Source organism: Notamacropus eugenii, chromosome 5 (assembly GCF_028372415.1).
Source record: "Notamacropus eugenii isolate mMacEug1 chromosome 5, mMacEug1.pri_v2, whole genome shotgun sequence".
In the NCBI taxonomy this organism is placed as follows: domain Eukaryota; kingdom Metazoa; phylum Chordata; class Mammalia; order Diprotodontia; family Macropodidae; genus Notamacropus; species Notamacropus eugenii.
Window position 1 is genome coordinate 398,869,654 of NC_092876.1, and position 18,344 is coordinate 398,887,997.

The 18,344-nt window shown below is 36.5% G+C and overlaps 1 protein-coding gene across 4 annotated transcripts in view; it reads left to right on the top strand.

Moving 5' to 3' along the window:
• The window catches only part of PPP2R3B (protein phosphatase 2 regulatory subunit B''beta), a 109,180-nt gene that overhangs the window by 42,640 nt on the left and 48,196 nt on the right, over window positions 1-18,344 (top strand). For all 4 annotated transcript variants that reach the window (XM_072614529.1, XM_072614528.1, XM_072614530.1 and 1 more), the window contains exons 2-4: window positions 2,126-2,311; window positions 5,403-5,506; window positions 5,829-5,931. In XM_072614529.1, the coding sequence (XP_072470630.1) occupies window positions 2,126-2,311; window positions 5,403-5,506; window positions 5,829-5,931 (393 nt within the window). The remainder of the gene's footprint in view (window positions 1-2,125; window positions 2,312-5,402; window positions 5,507-5,828; window positions 5,932-18,344) is intronic.

Genomic DNA, 18,344 nt, shown 5'->3' on the forward strand with positions numbered 1-18,344 from the left:
AGACTGGTAGCTCTGCTATAAGTCTCAAACTGAAAAGAATAACGATGTGGATAGTAGAAAAAAACATTGAGTTTGGTTTTAGGCTTGTTGTATTTTGAAGTTATGGATAGGATATCAATGTGGCATTATCCAGAAGACAGAATTTGGGGAATTAAAGTAAGGATGGGAATCTAGGCCATATATGGGTAGAATGGGGGGACATATTTTCATGGAGATCATTGAAGCCATGGAAGTGATAATATCTATGAAGGAGAGAGTGGAAAGTACAAAGACTGAAAATTGAAACTTAAGTTGTTCCTACATTTTTGGAGTAGAAGAAGGAAGTAGAAGTAGATAGTAAGTTATCTGAGAGATATTAAAAGATAGTGTGACATAACAGAAACCAAGAGAGAATGAAACTTCAAGAAGGGAACTTAATGGAAATAAATGTTTATGGAAATCAAAGAAAATGAAGACTGAGAAGAGGAGTTACTTAACTCTGTCTCAGTTTCCTCATAAAAGAAAGCCCCAAAAGAGATCACAAAGTCAGACATGACTAAACAAAATGCTATGTTCCAAGTACTATGCTGAGTACTTTCAAAATATCTCATTTGATTCTTAGAACAACCATGGGAGAAAATTGCTATTTTTAATCCTCATTTTGCAGTTGAGAAAACTGAGGTAAGCGGAGATTGTTACTTGCCCAGGGTCACATAGCTAGGAAGGATCTGAAACTGGTCTTCCTGACTCCAGGACTAGTTCAGTATCCACTCGACCTAACTGCCATTGTGACATTGACATCATGACATAGGAAAAATTGGAGGACCATGGTAGGCTTAGAAGTTCGGAATAAGGTGGGTGGTAAAAAAAAAAAAAATAGAAGCAGAAAATTTGAACTGTCCTGGAGAAGGCAAGAGAGAAATTTGGATACTATGGGAACAATCTTAGATTTGCGATCAGAGGCCCCTTGATTATAATCCCTGATCTAACTATCAATGCGAATTTGCACTTAAATTCCCCATATTTTGGTTTTCTCATCTGTAAAACGTAAAAGTTGGACTATAAGATTTCTTCCAGCTCAAAATCTATGATCTTATGAAAAGAAAAAGGAAAAGTGATAGCTTGAGGGAAATAAAAAAGTTAAGAGGGGAAATTTTTTTCCTTGTGTTTTTTAAGGTAGAGGGTTTGAGAAGATGAAATAGTCATTGGAAAGGGAAATATTGAAGATGCAAAAAAAAGATGCGACAGTTATTGGAGGAGATGAGAGTGAATAGAATGATGAGCTTCTGTGTAAGGCATTTATCTCAGACATAGAAATGGGTTAAATAATGTTCAGGTAGTAGGTAGTTGTATGGATGGTAGGCCTTTGGATGTGAAAGTTAGGTGGTAATGGGCAAGAGGTAGGAAAGGGAATAAGCATTTATTAAGTGCCCACTGTGTGTCACGCACTGTGCTAATAAGCACTTTACAAATATCTCATTTGATCCTTGCAACAACCCTGGCCATTTTATAGATATATTTTAAGGAATGGAGATGACTGTGCTCAAGTAGGTTCTTCACTCTTCATAAAATGGAAGGCAAGACCATCTGTTGAGAATTGAGGGTGGGAATATGAAATGATTAAAGGAAAGAAGAATTTAGGGGAGAGCTATGGAATAGGTTCAGCTCACATTGATCTTCCTCTGCTTTGAGATCCTTTAGCGTTTGTTGTCTGTCACTTTGGCACTGCATCACGCAAGCACGTGCAATTGTCATTAGTTAATGCTGTGTCTTGAATGTGGAGACTGTCTTGTCCTTAGTTTTTATACCCACAGCATGTAGCATAGTGCTAGTGTATTGTAGTTGTTGAATTAATATTTGGGATTAAGTTGAATAACATGTCTATGTATGCCTCTATTACCTGTCAAAATAAGTAAGGTTGATTTGAATGGATAAATTGAAGATTTCTCTGAATAATACTTGGAAATTAATGAATTGGTTTTAACAGAAATTTTATTTTTAAAGATGAGAGGAGGGAGTCAGGACTTTCAAATGGTTTGATAACTAGATTCATTTGACAGCTTCATTGTATTGTATTGTGCTATGAAAGATATGTCATGTTTTCAATTTGGGGTATTTTCAGCATGTTGAATGGTTTACTCCTTAGGTTCAAACAAAGAAGGAGGAATCTCTACCATCAGCAGTGAGCCAAAGCATTCCAACATTTTATTTTCCTAGAGGATGTCCAAAAGAAAAAGTGAATATAGATGCTGTAATTACCAAGATAGAGAAGACTTTTTCTCAGTTCCCAAATGAAAGAGCAACTTTAGAAGATATGGGTAAAGTTGCAAAGGTAAGATTGTATGACCATGTAAAATTCGCTGTTGGTGAATTCCTCTGCTGATACCTATTATTGTGTCTGTAGGTGTTGATGAAAGTTAGGTTTCAAATTCTAAACAATTTCCAGTTTTCAAAAATTCATATAAATATGAACTTTAATTCATTCTAGAGACATTTGTTAAGGACTTGCTATGTGTAATGCAAAGATAAACATGAGGGTGCCCTAGATTAATGTGATAAAATATTTGTCTTTAGTCCAAAACTAAAAGGTAGCTTCAGGAAAGATTAAAAATATGAGTATTAAAAACATAAGAGTATTATATATTATGGCATGACCATAGGAAAATGATAGTTTTAAGTAATTTTCATATGACTAGATTTTTAAAAATATTTTCTTCTTGGAGAGAAGAAAAGGAAAAAAATTTTCCTACAATTCTTAGAATATTAAGTTACTTAGGAACTTTTTCCTTATGTTTTAAGCATCGCTTTTTGTTTAGTAAACTTAAGTTTTTCTTCTAAGAACAATAAAAGCAGTAGTTCAAGTATCTCTGATAACAAGTTGTGACAGATCTAGTGGGTACTGGACTCTGAGTAAAAGTACATAACTGAAATAAATGCAGGGAAAAAGAAATACTAAAACCTGGAAGCCATCTCAATGCCCTTTATGGGCATCCTAGAATGCTTTTATATAATGTATCATAAGCTGAAATGCCTGAACTGATCAGGGAGTTATATGAAACCTAGGTAAACGCCATTTCATTACCTTGGAATTCCTCCAGTCCACATCTATAGATACACTGTTACATAATTACTATAATTAAAATGCATTTAAATAGATATCAGTGCAGCCCTGTGGTAGTGTGGTACAGTGGAAACAGAAATGAAATTAGTTCCAAGGAATTGAGTTCAAATCAGTAATTCTGTTTCAATAGAATTTGTATAGTAATTCTCTTCTAACCTATTTGATCTTGGTCAAGTCATTTAACTTCTCTGGGCTTGAGTCTTTTCTGTAATAATAGGAGGCTATACTAGGTGACCTTTAAGGTTCCTTCCAGTTTTTAATCTATAATCTCTTCTTTCTTTGTTCTCACCATGACCTCCATTCCCTCTGTTCCTCATTTCTGTACCAGGCCATAACCCCTACGCTGGCTATTTCCTTCCTTGTCTTGACCTTGTGGTAAACCAGTTTAGTTGTTCACTATCCTCTGTTGTCTAATCCCTAGCCCACCTTGTCCTGTCACTGGTCAAGCCTTTACAAACCCCAATGTTACATTATTCTCACCATCTACCTCCTTTACTTCTCTTCATATACTAATGAAGAAAGTTGAAGGAAATCACGAGATCATGGTATTTGGGGTCACTACAAATATGTTATCTGATCTAGCTGTCCCTCATTGCAGCAATACACTCATTGTACTCCTTATTCAAGTTGACATTCCATTTTCCACAGCGAGTATTCCAAACCTCATCCAGTTCCTTTAGGTCACTTGTATGTTTGATTCTTCTGTTACTGTGGTAGTCTAGGAAACTAAGTTCTTTGGGGTCTTCTTTCATTTTTTGTCTTGTATCTCCAGCGCTTAGTACCTATATTTAGCATGATGCTTTGAGCTTTGGTAGGTGCTTAGTTAATCAGTCCACAAACATTTATTTCATATGTTGTGCTAAAGGCTGGGGATGCAGAAAGAAAACAGTTCTTATCCCCAAAGAACTTCCATTCTGCTGAGGAAAACAACATGTAACATGAATTATCAGAGGAGGAAGAGAAATGGTAGTGGTGGCTATAGTAGTAGTAATTGTAGTAATTATATTATCTCATTTGATCTTCATTTACCTACCTGACATAAATGCTAAAAGTATCACTATCCATATTTTAGAGATAAGGAAACTAAAGCTGGGAGTGGTTGGGTCACATAGCTTAGTAAAGAATAACAACAACCATAATTCATAATAGCTAGCATTTATAAAGTGCTCTAAGATTTGAAAAATGCGTTATGTCTGTTAACTCATCTGAAGCAGATTTTGAATCCAGGACACCCTGATTCAAATTCAGGGCTCAAAGACTAACTTACATAGATGTATATAGTAGCCATCCAGCTTGATCAATTTTTAGAAAGTTCTCCATCACACTTTGAAAGGCATCAGATTTCTATATTGTTATGAAAGCCAACAAATAGCTGTAGTTCCTCTCAGTAGAGATGGAATTCAGTTATTGAATTCACAACCATTAAGCATGACAAGGTTTTAAAATTAGGGGGTTTTCATATAATATTGCATACTGTCTCAGGAAGGGAAGGAAGAAGGATGGGAAGAAAATTTAAGACTTATGGAAATGATTGTTGAAAACTGAAAACAAATAGATTAATTAAATTTTTAAAAAATGTAAAAAAATAAAATAAAATTAGAGGGTTTTGTGGCAAGGAGGAGCTTGAGGTATATTCACTTCTCAAATAGACTACAATCTGCTTTTCTGCTTCTATTCAATTTTGCTCCCAGCTCATTTCTCATCTTTGGTGCTTGCCTAAAATAGATGATGCGAATGAACTACTTCAATAGACTTGCTATTCAGTTTTATGGCACAGTCTGGTTTTTCCCATATGGATTACTTAGTGATGGAATCTCTCTTGAATTAGCTATAGCTATTCTGTGTCTTGATGTTATCAGCAACATATCATTCACAGAAAGGAACATCTGAAGAACTTCCCCATCTCCAGAGAATCCCTTTTCCATAACAACAGAAACAACTTCTGTCTAAATAGTACTTTAAGGTTTACAAAGTTTTTTCCATTTCCTTTTGAATTTTGTACATCCTCCATGACCATGACAGACACTTTTAGTGAACATGTCTCCCTGTTTTATGCCTTGTTTAATATTTACAATTGAAAAACAATTTAACAAATTGTCTCTAAAGTTTCACCTGTCAAAGAATATTATATGATCTTTTGCAAATGCTTTGTGGAAGCAGAGCCTTTGAATCTGCAACCTGTAGTATTAGTTTGTGTCACCTTACCATCAATTTGTTTGCCATATTATTTAATTGAAATACACGAATTTGCTACCATCTATTTGCCTAAAATTTCAGTTGTATTCTCCATGTTTTTTAATAGGCCTGTGGATGTCCGCTCTACTGGAAAGGGCCATTGTTTTATGGTGCTGGGGGAGAGCGAACTGGATATGTGTCTGTTCATAAGTTTATTGCAATGTGGAGAAAGTAAGTAGTTATTTTTGGTGACAGAATGGTGGATTATTTTATTAGAGGAGGAACTTGATGATATATTGAGGCTAATATTGGCTATTACAACAAGAAGTTTTTGAACATACTGTTACAGTCTAAATATTACACATGTTCATTTAAACAGAAGATAATGCTCTAATTAGTGATATTTTTTAACTGACTACTATTTATTATATGTTACCATTAACTGGACATGTATTATCTGTATCCTATATTGTACCACATAGGTCCCTTGTTCATGTTATATTTACAGAGAAATAAGAATGATATTTGATACCCTGCATTTTATCTATTTTAGAATCCTTCAGAATTGCCATGATGATGCTGCAAAGTTCATTCATCTTTTAATGAATCCTGGATGCAATTATTTGGTGCAGGAAGACTTCATTCCATTTTTACAAGTAAATTACACAAACATTTAAATTATATCATTTCATATAGCCTTTTGGGGTCACCTGTCATGTTATAGGAATTTATTCCAAAGAATTCTAAGTGTCAGCAAAAATCATATGATTATCTCAATACACACAGAAAAAGCTTTTGACGAAAAAAAACCAGCACTCATTCCTTTTTAAAATACTAGAAAGCACAGGAATAAATGGAGCTTTCCTCAAAATAATAAGTAGTACCTATCTAAAACAATCAGTAAGCATTATCTGTAATAGGGATAAGCTAGATGCCTTCCCAGTAAAATCAGGGGTGAAACAAGGATGTCCTTTTTTTATATAGTATTAATACAGTCTGTTTTAATACAGTATTGTATTAGAAATGCTAACTCTGGTAATAAGATGAAAAAGAAATTGAAATAATTAGAATAGACAGTGAGGAAGCAAAACCATCACTCTTTTCAAACAATATGATTGTATACATAGAGAATCAGCTAAAAAAACTAGTTGAAACAATCAACAAATTTAGCAGAGTTGCAGGATTTAAAATAAACCCACATAAATTATCATTAATTCTGTGTATTACCAAGAAAGTCCAGTAGGAAGGGATAGAAAGAGAAATTCCATTTACAATAATTGTGGACAATATAAAATACTTGAGAGTGTACCTGCCAAAAGAAACCCAGGAATTGTAATACAATTACAAAATACTTTTCACACAAGTAAAGACATAAATAAAAAATTTTAGTGATTTTGTTGGGGATGCTTTGATTTTTTTTTGTTAAAAAATGTGTATTATAGATATTTTGAATTAATAGGGTCATTTGAATTTTAAAGGTGAAAATGGATACAAAATAAATGTGGAAATGACTTACAAAACAGACAATTATTGTGGCATATTTTATGGGCAATGAATTTTTTCATAGTGAACAGTATAACTGTTCATTTTCTGAATGTTATTTTGACGTCCTGTTGATTATTTTAAAAATTTTTTCTGTGAACTAATTTCTTTGTCTTATATAAAATTATTTATAGCCAGGAGACAGTAATATATTTGTGGCTCATTTTTAGCTATCTCAAGGCATTATAACAACCAACTTAAATACAAGTCTAATTTGGAGAGTCTTACATGCCCTTCTTCATTTAAAATGACACATTTCACATGCCTGTTCTTATGCTTTTATAAAAATTATGAGGTGATGAGGGCCCATGAGAGGGTAGTAAGTTGAGAGAGAGGAAGAGTACACAGATGATTATATGAAAATAAGAATTATAAGACAATAATAAGTTGGATGTGTGAGTATATGCAAGTGAGGAGTCAAGTATGACACCAAAGTTGTGAGTCTAAATAACTGGGTAAATAGTGGTGCCTTTGCAATAAATGGGAAGATTGGGAAAAGGGAAGAGTTTTGTGGGGAGAAGTAATGAATTTTTTGAACATACTGAGTATAAAATGTCTACAGGGCATCTAGTTAGAGATGTTGAAAAGGCAGTTGGTGACACAGAATTGCAACTTGAGAGAGTTGAAGCTATTTAGGAGGGACTGCAGTATTGTGGGGAGTAATTCAATCAACATTGTCACCACAAAACAAATATTGTACTAGAAATGCTAGCTATAGCAATAAGTCTAGAAAAGAAATTGAAAGTAGAATAGGCAATGAGGAATCAAAACTATCACTCTTTGTAGACAATATGATGGTATGCTTAGAGAATTCTAAAGAATAAACTAAAAAGCTAGTTGAAACAATTAACAACTTTGCTAAAGTTGCAGGATATACAGTAAACCCACAGAAATCATCAGCTTAGTGTTACCTACAAAGTTAAGTATTAATATAGATGCAGGAATCATCTGCAATAGACATAAAAGTTAAAGTCGTGGGAGCTGATGAGATTCCATGAGAAGCAAGGGAAAGATAAATAAGAGTTTTGTCAAGATAAACTCTCTGGTCATAGCAAACACAATTTTTCAACAACCCAAAAGGCAACTCTACACATGGACATCACCAGGTGGCCAATATAGAAATCAGATTGATTATATACTTTGCAGACAAAGGTAGATAAGCTGTAATAACAGTCAGTTAAAACAAGACCTGGAGCTGACTGTGACTCAGATCATGAGCGTCTTATTGCAAAATTCAGACTTAAATTAAAGAAAGTAGGGAAAACCATCTGACCTTAACATCCCTTATGAATATAAAATGGAGGTGATGAATAGATTTAAGGAATTAGATCTACTAGATAGAGTGCCTGAAGAACTATGGACAGAAGTGTCACAATATTGTATAGGAGGCAGCAACAAAACGATTCCAAAGAAAAAGATCAAGAAAGCAAAATGTCTCTCTTATGAAGCTTTACGTATAGTTGAGGAAAGAAGGAAAGAGAAAAGGAAAGGAGAAAGGGAAAGATACTTCCAATGAAATACAGAATTCTAGAGAATAACAAGAAGAGATAAGAAGGTTTTCTTAAAGGAACAATGCAAAAAAATAGAAGAAAACAATAGAATGGGAAAGACAAGAAATCTCTTCAAGAAAATTAGAGACAACAAAGGAACATTTCATGCAAATATTGGGTATGACAAAAGACAAAAATGGTAGGGACTTAACAGAAGCAGAAGAGTTTAAGAGGTGGTAAGAATATACAAAAGACCTATACAAGAAAGAACTTAACATCACTGATAACCTGGTTGGTGATCTAGAACCAGATGTCCTGGAGAATGAAGTCAAATAGGCCTTAGGAAGCATTGCTAACAGTAAGGCTAGTGGAGGTGATGAAATTTTCAGTGAGCTATTTAAAATCCTAAAAGAGGAGGCTGTTAAAGTGGTGCACTTATTATGCCAGCAAATTTGGAAGAATCAACAGTTGCCACTGAAGTGGAAAAGATCCTAAAGAAGGGCAATGCCAAGGATGCCAGCAAGGTTATGCTTAAGATTCTGCAAGCTAGGCTTAAGCAATATGTGAACCGAGAATTATCAGAAGAGCAGACTGGTGTTTTGTTTTGTTTTTTGCTTTTTTTTGTCTCTTTATTTTTTCCTCTCTTAATAGTATTTTATTTTTTCCAATTACATGTAAAGATAGTTTTCAGTATCCACTTTTATAAGATTTTGAGTTCCATATTTTTTCTCCCTTCCTTGTCTCCCCTCCACAAGACAGCAAGCAGTCTGATTAGGCTATTGTGTACATCCTTCATTGCCAAAGAAGACCATGCCATCAGATAAATGATGACATGACTTGCACTTGACTTTGTTTTGAGTGAGGGAGGGCTATGCTTGTCACCAGCCTCACTTCTCCCCCAGAGCCATAGGCTATACATGCATAAACATATTAAATATATTTCCACATTAGTCATGTTGTAAAAGAAGAATCAGAATGAAAGGAAAACTATGAGAAAGAAAAAACAAAAAAGAGAAAATATTGAACTTTGATCTGCAGACAGACTCCATAGTTTTTTCCCTGGATGTGGATTGCATTTTCCATCACGAGACTTTTGGAATTGTCTTAGATTGTTTTATTCCTGAGAAGAGTTGATCAAAGTCTGTCACAGCTGATGATTGCACAGTGTTACTGTTACATTGTATAGTATCAGTTCAGATAAGTCTTTCCAGGTTTTTCTGAAATCTGCTGAGTAGGCTAGTTTTTGAAGACGTGGAGGAAGTAGAGATCAAATTGCCAGTATTCACTGGATTATGGAGAAAGCAAGGAAGTTCCAGAAAAACATCTACTTCCCCTTCACTGACTAGACTAATGCCTGTGTGGGTCACAATAAAATGTGACAAGATGGATAGATAATGTCATTGAGTATCTGATCTTATTACTTGTCTAAGGAAGGCTATATTCAGGGCATGAAGCAGAAGTTAGAACCAAACATGGAACAACTGATTGGTTTATGATTGGAAAAGGAGTATGACAAGGTTACATATTGTCACCTTATTTGTTTAATTTATATGCAGAGTACATCATGTGAAATGTCTGGCTGGATCAATCAAAGTCAGAACTAATGTTTCTGAAAGAAATATCAACAATCATGGGGCCGGAACCAAGATCACAAAGTAGAAAGACACACCTACTCTAGCTCTTCTCCCAAAGCCCATAAAATACCTGTAAAAAATGATTAAACAAATTCTAGAGCAGGAGAAGCCACAAAACAACAGAGTGAAAGAGATTTCTAGCCCAACGCAGCCTGTAAGGCCGACAGGAAAGGTCTATCGCGCAGGTTGCGGAGTGCAGCACAGCGCACGATGCCCAGCCCACTTTGGCCATGCAGCACTAGCAGGAACATGACCAGAGCAGGCCTCGGGCAGAATCCCTGTCAGCAGCTACAGTTCCCAGATCCCTCAACCCCCAAAGGCCAAAGACAGCTTCAAAGATGAATGAGAAAGCTTTTTCACCTGGGTGAGAAGGGAAGCAGGATCCTCCCCTAGCCTTGGCTCCAGGTGGTGTGGTGGCAGCAGCAGCAGCACCCATTATTGGAGCCATCATCCTAAAGCCCCCTGGGGGCTGATCTGGGCCTCAGTCCTCAGTGGCAGTCCTGGGGTAAGGAAGAGTGCTGGCATGGTAGAGCTGGTGGAGGCCCTGGAAAGGGAATTCTACTTGCAGATCCTGGGCAGGAAAGCCTTGGTAGCTCCCAGACCAGAGCGCAGGCCAGGAGAGGAATAAGCTCCTCTCCCTTGATTGTGCCACCTTGGAGAAACTGAGAACTTACAGGTCCCCAGAGTATACCCTCCTCTTGACAAAGGACTCAAAAGTCAAGTAACATAACAGGCTGAGAAAATGCCCCAAAAAAAGAGAAAAAAATAAGACTATAGAAAGTTACTTTCTTAGTGAACAGGTATTTTTTCCCATCCTTTCTGATGAAGAAGAACAATGCTTACCGTCAGAGGAAGACCTAAAAGTCAAGGCTTCTGTATCTAAAACCTCCAAAATAAATATGTAATGGTCTCAGGCCATGGAAGAGCTCAAAAAGGATTTTGAAAATCAAGTAAGAGAGACGGAGGAAAAATTGGGAAGAGAAATGAGAGCAATGCAAAAAAATCATGAAGAGCAAGTCAACAGCTTGCTAAAGGAGATCCCAAAAATGCAGAAGAAAATAACACCTTGAAAAATAGGCTAACTCAATTGGCAAAAGAGGCCCAGAAAGCCAAAGAGGAGAAGAATGCTTTAAAAAGCAGAATTAGCCAAATGGAAAAGGAGGTTCAAAAGCTCATTGAAGAAAATAGTCCTTTAAAAATTGGAATGGAACAGATGGAAAGCTAATGACTTTATGTGAAACCAAAAAATCACAGAACAAAACCAAAAGAATGAAAAAATAGAAGGCAATGTGAAATATCTCATTGAAGAAACAACTGATTTGGAAAATAGATCCAGGAGAGACAATTTAAAAATTATGGGACTACCTGAAAGCCATGATCAAAAAAGAGCCTAGACATCATCTTTCATGAAATTATCTATTTTTTTTAAAAAAATTTTATTTATTTGTTTTTAGATTTCCCCGGCATAGATTTCCACGAAATTTTGAGTTCCAATTTTTCTCCCCATCTTTCCACTCCCCCACTCCATAATACCTTGCATTTTGATTACCCCATCCCTCAATCTGCCACCCCTTCTATCACACCCCACCCTTCCCTTAACCCCATCTCTTTTCTTGTAGGGCAAGATAGATTTCTGTACCCCATTACCTGTATTTCTTATTTCCCAGTTATAGCAATAACAATTCTCAACATTTGTTTCTAATACTTTGAATTGCAACTTCTCTCCCTTCCTCCCTTCCCACCCATCCCCACTGACAAGGCAAACAATTCAATACAAGGTATATAGGTATCATTTTGCAAAAGACTTCCTTAATAGTCATGTTGTATAAGATTTACTATATTTCCCTTCATCCTACCATCCTCCCATTATTCTGTTCTCTCATTTGACCTTGTCCCCGCCCAAAAGTGTTTATTTGTAGTTACTCCCTTCTCCCATTTGCCCTCCCTTCTGTCATCCCTCTCACCCCAATTGTCCCCTTCTCCCCTACTTTCCTGTAGTGTAAGATAGATTTTCATGCCAGATTTAGTGAGCATGTTATTCCTTCCCTAAGCCACGTGTGAAGAGAGTAAGCTTCACATTTCCCCTCTCACCTCTTCCCTTTTCTCCTCCACTGAAAGAGATTTTTCTTATCTCTTTTATGAGTGATAATTTGCCCCATCCCATTTCTCCCTTTCTCCTCCCAATATATTCTTCTCTCATCACTTAATTTTATTTTTTATAGATATCATCCCTTCTGATTCAACTCAACCTGTGCTGTGTGTGTGTGTGTGTATAATCCCTCCACCTACCTTTTCGTGCTTCTCTTGATTCTTGTGTTTCAAAGTCAGATTTTTTTTCATTTCTGGTCTTTTTTTTCAAGAATGCTTGAAAGTCCTGTATATCATTGAATGACCATTTTTTTCCTTGAAGTGTTATACTCAGTTTTGCTGGGTAGGTGATTCTTGGTTTTAATCCCAGTTCCTTTGACTTCTGGAATATCCTGTTCCAAGCCCTTCGATCCCTTAATGGAAAAGCTGCCAGATTCTGTGTTATCCTGATTGTATTTCCACAATATTCAAATTGTTTCTTTCTAGCTGCTTTAGCTATATTTTCTCCTTGACCTGGGAACTCTGAAATTTGGCCACAATATTCCTAGGAGTTTCTCTTTTTGGGTCTCTTTCAGGAGGTGATCGTTGGATTCTTTCAGTATTTATTTTGCCCTCTGGTTCTAAATATCAGGGCAGTTTTCCTTGATAATTTCATGAAAGATAATGTCTAGGCTCTTTTTTTGATCATGATTTTCAGGTAGTCCCATAATTTTTAAATTGTCTCTCCTGGATCTGTTTTCCGGGTCAGTTGTTTTTCCAATGAGATATTTCACATTATCTTCTATTTTTTCATTCTTTTGGTTTTGTTTTGTAATTTCTTGGTTTATCATAAAGTCTTTAGCTTCCCTCAGCTCCACTCTCATTTTTAAAAACTATTTTCTTCAGTGAGATTTTGAACCTCCTTTTCCATTTGACTAATTCTGCTTTTTTGAAGCCTTCTTCTCCTAATTGGCTTTTTGGACCTCTTTTTCCAATTAAGTTTGCCTATTTTTCAACGTGTTATTTTCTTCAGCATTTTTTGGGTCTCCTTTAGCAAGCTGTTGACTCGATTTTCAGGCTCTTCCATGGCCTGAGCCCGTTGCATATTCATTTTGGAGGGATGCAGAAGCCTTGACTTCCTTTGACAGTATGCATTGTTCTTCCTCATCTGCAAGGATGGAAGGAAATATCTGTTCACCAAGAAAGTAACCTTCTGTGGTCTTATTTTTTTCCCCATTTTTGGGCATTTTCCCAGCCAGTTACTTGACTTCTGAATCATTTGTCAAGAGGAGAGTCCTAGTGGTCCTCCTCCCCCCAGGACCATGCTCAGGACCGAAATTCAGATCAGCTGCTCAATTCCCCCAGGGGCTTTAGGTGGAGTACTTCACAGATGGACCCTGCAGCTGATGCCAACACTGCTGTCTGCCACTGCCACCTGGGGCCAGTGCTGGGGGGGAACCCTGTTCCCCTCTTGCCCACTTGGGAAAACCCTCTCACTCATCTTTGAAACTTTCTTTGGTGCTTGTGGGTTAAGGGATCTGAGACCCTCCCTGCTGAGGATTCTGCCCTAGAGACCTGTTCCAGTCCTGCTCCTCCTGGTGCAGTGTGGCCAGGGCTGGGCTCCGCTTTGCTCAGCATCCCATGGGATAGACCTTTCCTATAGGCTTTCCAAGTTACCTTAAATCTCTTTCATTCTATTGTTCTGTGGCTTCTGCTGCTCAAGAATTTGTTGAGAGTAATTTTTTATAGGTATTTTATGGACTGTGGGGGAAGAGCTAGTGTATGTGCATCTTTCTACTCTGCCATCTTGGCTCTGCCCCCCCTTTCATGAAATTATCAAGGAAAACTGCCCTGATATTCTAGAACCAGAGGGTAAAATAAATATTGAAAGAATCCACTGGCTACCTCCTTAAAGAGATCTGAAAAGACAAACTCCTAGGAATATTGTAGCCAAATTCCAGAGTTCTCAGGTCAAGGAGAAAATATTGCAAGCAGCCAGAAAGAAAGAATTCAAGTATTGTGGAAATACAATCAGGATAATACAAGATCTGACAGCTTCTCCGTTAAGGGATTGAAAGGCTTGGAATATGATGTTCCAGAAGTCAAAGGAGCTAGGATTAAAACCAGGAATCACCTACCTAGCAAAACTGAATATAATACTTCAGGGTAAAAAATGGTCCTTCAGTGAAATCGAGGACTTTCAAGCATTCTTGATGAAAAGACCAAAGCTGAATAGAAAATTTGACTTTCAAACGTAGAAATCAAGAGAAGCATGAAAAGATAAACAGGAAAGAGAGGTCATAAGGGGCTTACTAAAGTTGAACTGTTTACATTCCTACATGGAAAGATAATATTTGTAACTCTTGAAACTTTTCTCAGTATTTGGGCAGTTGAAGGGATTATACATATATGTATATATACATGTAGACAGAGGACACAGGGTGAGTTGAATAGGAAGGGATGCTATCTAAAAAATAAAATTAAGATGTGAGAGAGGAATATATTGGGAGGAAAAAGAGAAATAGGATGAGGCAAATTATCTCTCATAAAAGAGGCAAGTAAAGCTTTTTCAGTGAAGGAGAAAAGGGGGGAGGTGAGAGGGAATATGTAAAGCTTACCCTCATCACATTCGGCTTAAGGAGCAAATAACATATACAGTCAATTTGGTACGAAAATCTATCTTACACTACAGGATGGATGGGGAGGGAGAAAGGAAGAGAAGTTGGAACTCAAAGTTTAAGGAATGAGTGTTGAGAATTGTTTTTGCATGCAACTCAGAAATAAGAAATACAGGTAATTGGGTATAGAAATCTGTCTTGCCCTGTAAGAAAAGAGAGAAGATGAGAATAAGGGAAGGGAGGGGTGTGATAGAAGGGAGAGCAGATTGGCGGAAGGGTTAATCAGAATGCATGGTGTTTTGGGATGGGGAGAAAATTTGGAACTCAGAATGTTGTGGAAATGAATGTTGAAAACTAAAATTAAATTATTTTAAAAAAGAATTGTCAACAATCTCAGATATGCAGATGATACCACTTTGATGACAGAAAGTAAAGAGGAATGAAGAATCCTCTTGATGCAAGTGAAAGGGAAGAATGTAAAAGTTGGCTTGAAGCTTAACATTAAAAAACTAAGCTCATGGCACTTGGTCTCATCACTTTCTGGCAAATAAAGGAAGAAGTGGAAGCAGTATCAGATTGTATATTCTTGAGCTCAACTCTCACTGCTTGTGGTGACTGCAGCCATGACATTAAAAAATGCTTCTTAGAAAGAAAGCTGTGGCAAACTTTGGGAGCATATTAAAAAGCAAAGACATCACCTTGCCAACAAAGGTCCATATGGTCAAAGCTACGATTAGCAATGTATGACTGTAGGAGTTGGACTTCAAGGAAAACTGAGCGCTATAGAGTCAGTGGTGTTGTGGTGTTGGAGAGAAGACTTTTGAGAGTCCCTTGGACAGCCAGGTGATCAAATCAGTCAGTACTTTAATTCAGACTGTTCACTGGAAGATCAAATGATGAAGCTTAAATACTTTGGCTACATAATGAGAAGATGGGACTCACTGGAAAAGACCCTTATGTTGTGAAAGATTGAAGGCAAAAGGGGATGGGGGATGGCAGAGGATGAGATGGATGGATAGTGTCATTGAAGCAATAAACATGAAATTGAGCATACTTGGAGAAATAGTGGAAAGTAGAAGGACTTGACTTGCTATGTTCCATGGGGTCACAGAAAGTCATATACCACTGAAAAACAACAAGATCACTAAACTAGATAGTATAGCGGGAGAAGAAGGCCTTGGACAGACCATGAAGATAATTCTAGCTTATGTGACTTCTCTTTGGCAAGTATGAAGGCATATAAAAAACTTGATAATCCTCTCCAAATGAAACATAGAGACTTAACTGAAAAGGTGGCCATAATGTCCTGTAAAGGAGAGATATGAGAAGGTGTCCTTATTCCATTACTTGGCAGAGGTAGGAGGTTCATAAATGTTGCATATATGTTCAGATTTTTTTCATGTATTGATCAGTTTTGCTGACTTTTTTCCCCTCTTCTTTTACCCTTTCTTCTTTTAAAAACATTCTTTGTTAAACTCTCTGGGAAGGGGAGGGATTCTAGGAGAAATTGTTGTGATGTAAAAACAAAAGAAACCAGTAGGAATTTATTTAAAAGAAAAAGTAGACCTAGAAGAGGGTGATGAAAAGTATGTTTGAAAACATTCAGGAGTAATAAATGGAAAGGATTATATACTACCCTAGGAGTTCTTTAACCTTTTTTTGTGTCATAACATGGATCCTATTGGTAATACCCTGTGAAGACTTATACTGCTATGTCTATATTCCTAACTGAAGAAAATGTTAAATTTTAGTCGGAAGTTAAAGATATCATTTCCCCCCATCCCAAGTTTATGGACCTGCTGCAGTCTATCCACAGACCCTTAAGGAGAGAGAGTTCCTCAAGTTAAGAATTCCTTGAATTATGGAGAAACCTCATACCTGTATATCATGAATACATTCTTTAAGAAAATTGGGAAGCAGTCAACATGGCAAATATTAAATCACATAAAAAAGAAACTGATTATATTTTAATAGACCAAATATCTATATGGAAATAATTTCTGAACAGATGCATACAATCAGGCCATCTGCTTCTTGGAGGACAAAGATTTGAAATAAAATTCCAAATTGAAAGAAAGAATCAAATCTAGATGTGTTGTGCAGGTGGAGTATTGCCAGCCTGTTCTTTTAAAACAAGTTGCTGATGTTGAAAATGGGAAATGAAAAAAGAAACAGACGTTGACCAAGATTATCATCATCAAGGAATTTTAAGCAATGTAAATTCGTTGCCACAAGGGAAAAAAAAAAACTAAAAATTTAGCTTTTTCAACCAGCAAATACTTGACCTCATTGCCAAGGAGAGGGATGTGGCAGCCAAAGGCAGTACCATTTTAGTGGGATACAAACTCATTTTTAAAATTTTGCAGAGGGTGGAGGAAAAATCATGGGAAGTATTATCTCATTTAAAAAATACAAAAGAATGGAGGGAAAGGCAAGGTTATAGAACAGTTGATAAGAGACCCAGTTAAAGTCATTCCAAGGGTTTTTAAGGATAAAATCTGAAGACATGAACAGATGAAAAATGGAAATGATCTGTAAACATTTCTGTGACAAACTCTTTTCTCTAACAGTGGAACTCCCACAACATTAAGGAGGTAGAAGTGGCACTTAAGAAAAAACAGATGAGAAGAAAAGCTAGACTTCACCAAGTATCTATAAAGTCTATGCTGGAGGTAGCTCAATTTTTATGATGTTTTAGGATTGATTCTCAAACTTTGTGAAAGAGGGATGCTAAACAAGTGAAAATGTCAGCATCTCAATACCAAACCATATAGCTGCTTTCTCTTGTCTACAAAATATTTATGATAATAATCTAGACTTTCAATTAGATGTTTCTTAATGAAAGTATGAGGAAGGAGGAAGCAGGCCTTTGCACACAGTGTCCTACTTCTTTAAAATCATACAATTAGCAGATACATGTAGATAAAACAGTATTCTTCTCCCTCTTCTTCAATGAAGTTTCTCCCATGCACCCATAAAATTGATTTTAAAAAATCTTCAGTAGCACTTCATAAGAAGAGTATCTGATTATTAATATCAATTGAGGTATAAAACAGGGACATGTATGCTTACTAAAGGTGTTTGCGGCTGCCATAGAGGGTATCTAGCATAAAGTGATGGATGATTCTCTATAGATGGTGAGACATTCCAGGTGCTTCTGTTTGTGGGTGACATACAAGTTGAAATTAAGCCCCAGAATATTACAGATCCTTTTAAATAAGATCCAGAGTCATCTAACAGAATTTGCTTTAATTATCCACATAAGAAAAAAGCAAACGAAGAAGCCCTGTTTTACAGACTATGATATGTAATTGGACCGGACCATCCCATTGTGCTGCTCTATCAGTATGTGTATCTTAATTGAACAGGAAAAAAGGCCTTTTTTTCCCTTTGGGAACTCTACATTGTTTTTAGTGACCCATCCTTCATTTTTCAACAGAGCCTAACCTTTTAGTCAAGTCTGGTCAAGTCAGTAAGTATTTTATTCAGGGCTTACTATATTCCAAGCTTTGTGCTAAGCACTGTGTGCGGGGTTTACAAAGAAAGTCCTTAGTGAATTCACAGTCCACTGGTGGGATAAAGAAGATATATCTCCAAGATAAATTTAATATAATCTCAGTAGACACTAATGCTAAGGAGGAATGAGAAAGATTTCTCTCCATAAGATGGGTTTTTAGCTGACACTTGAAGGCGATTGGGGAAGCTAGGAGTGGAGGTG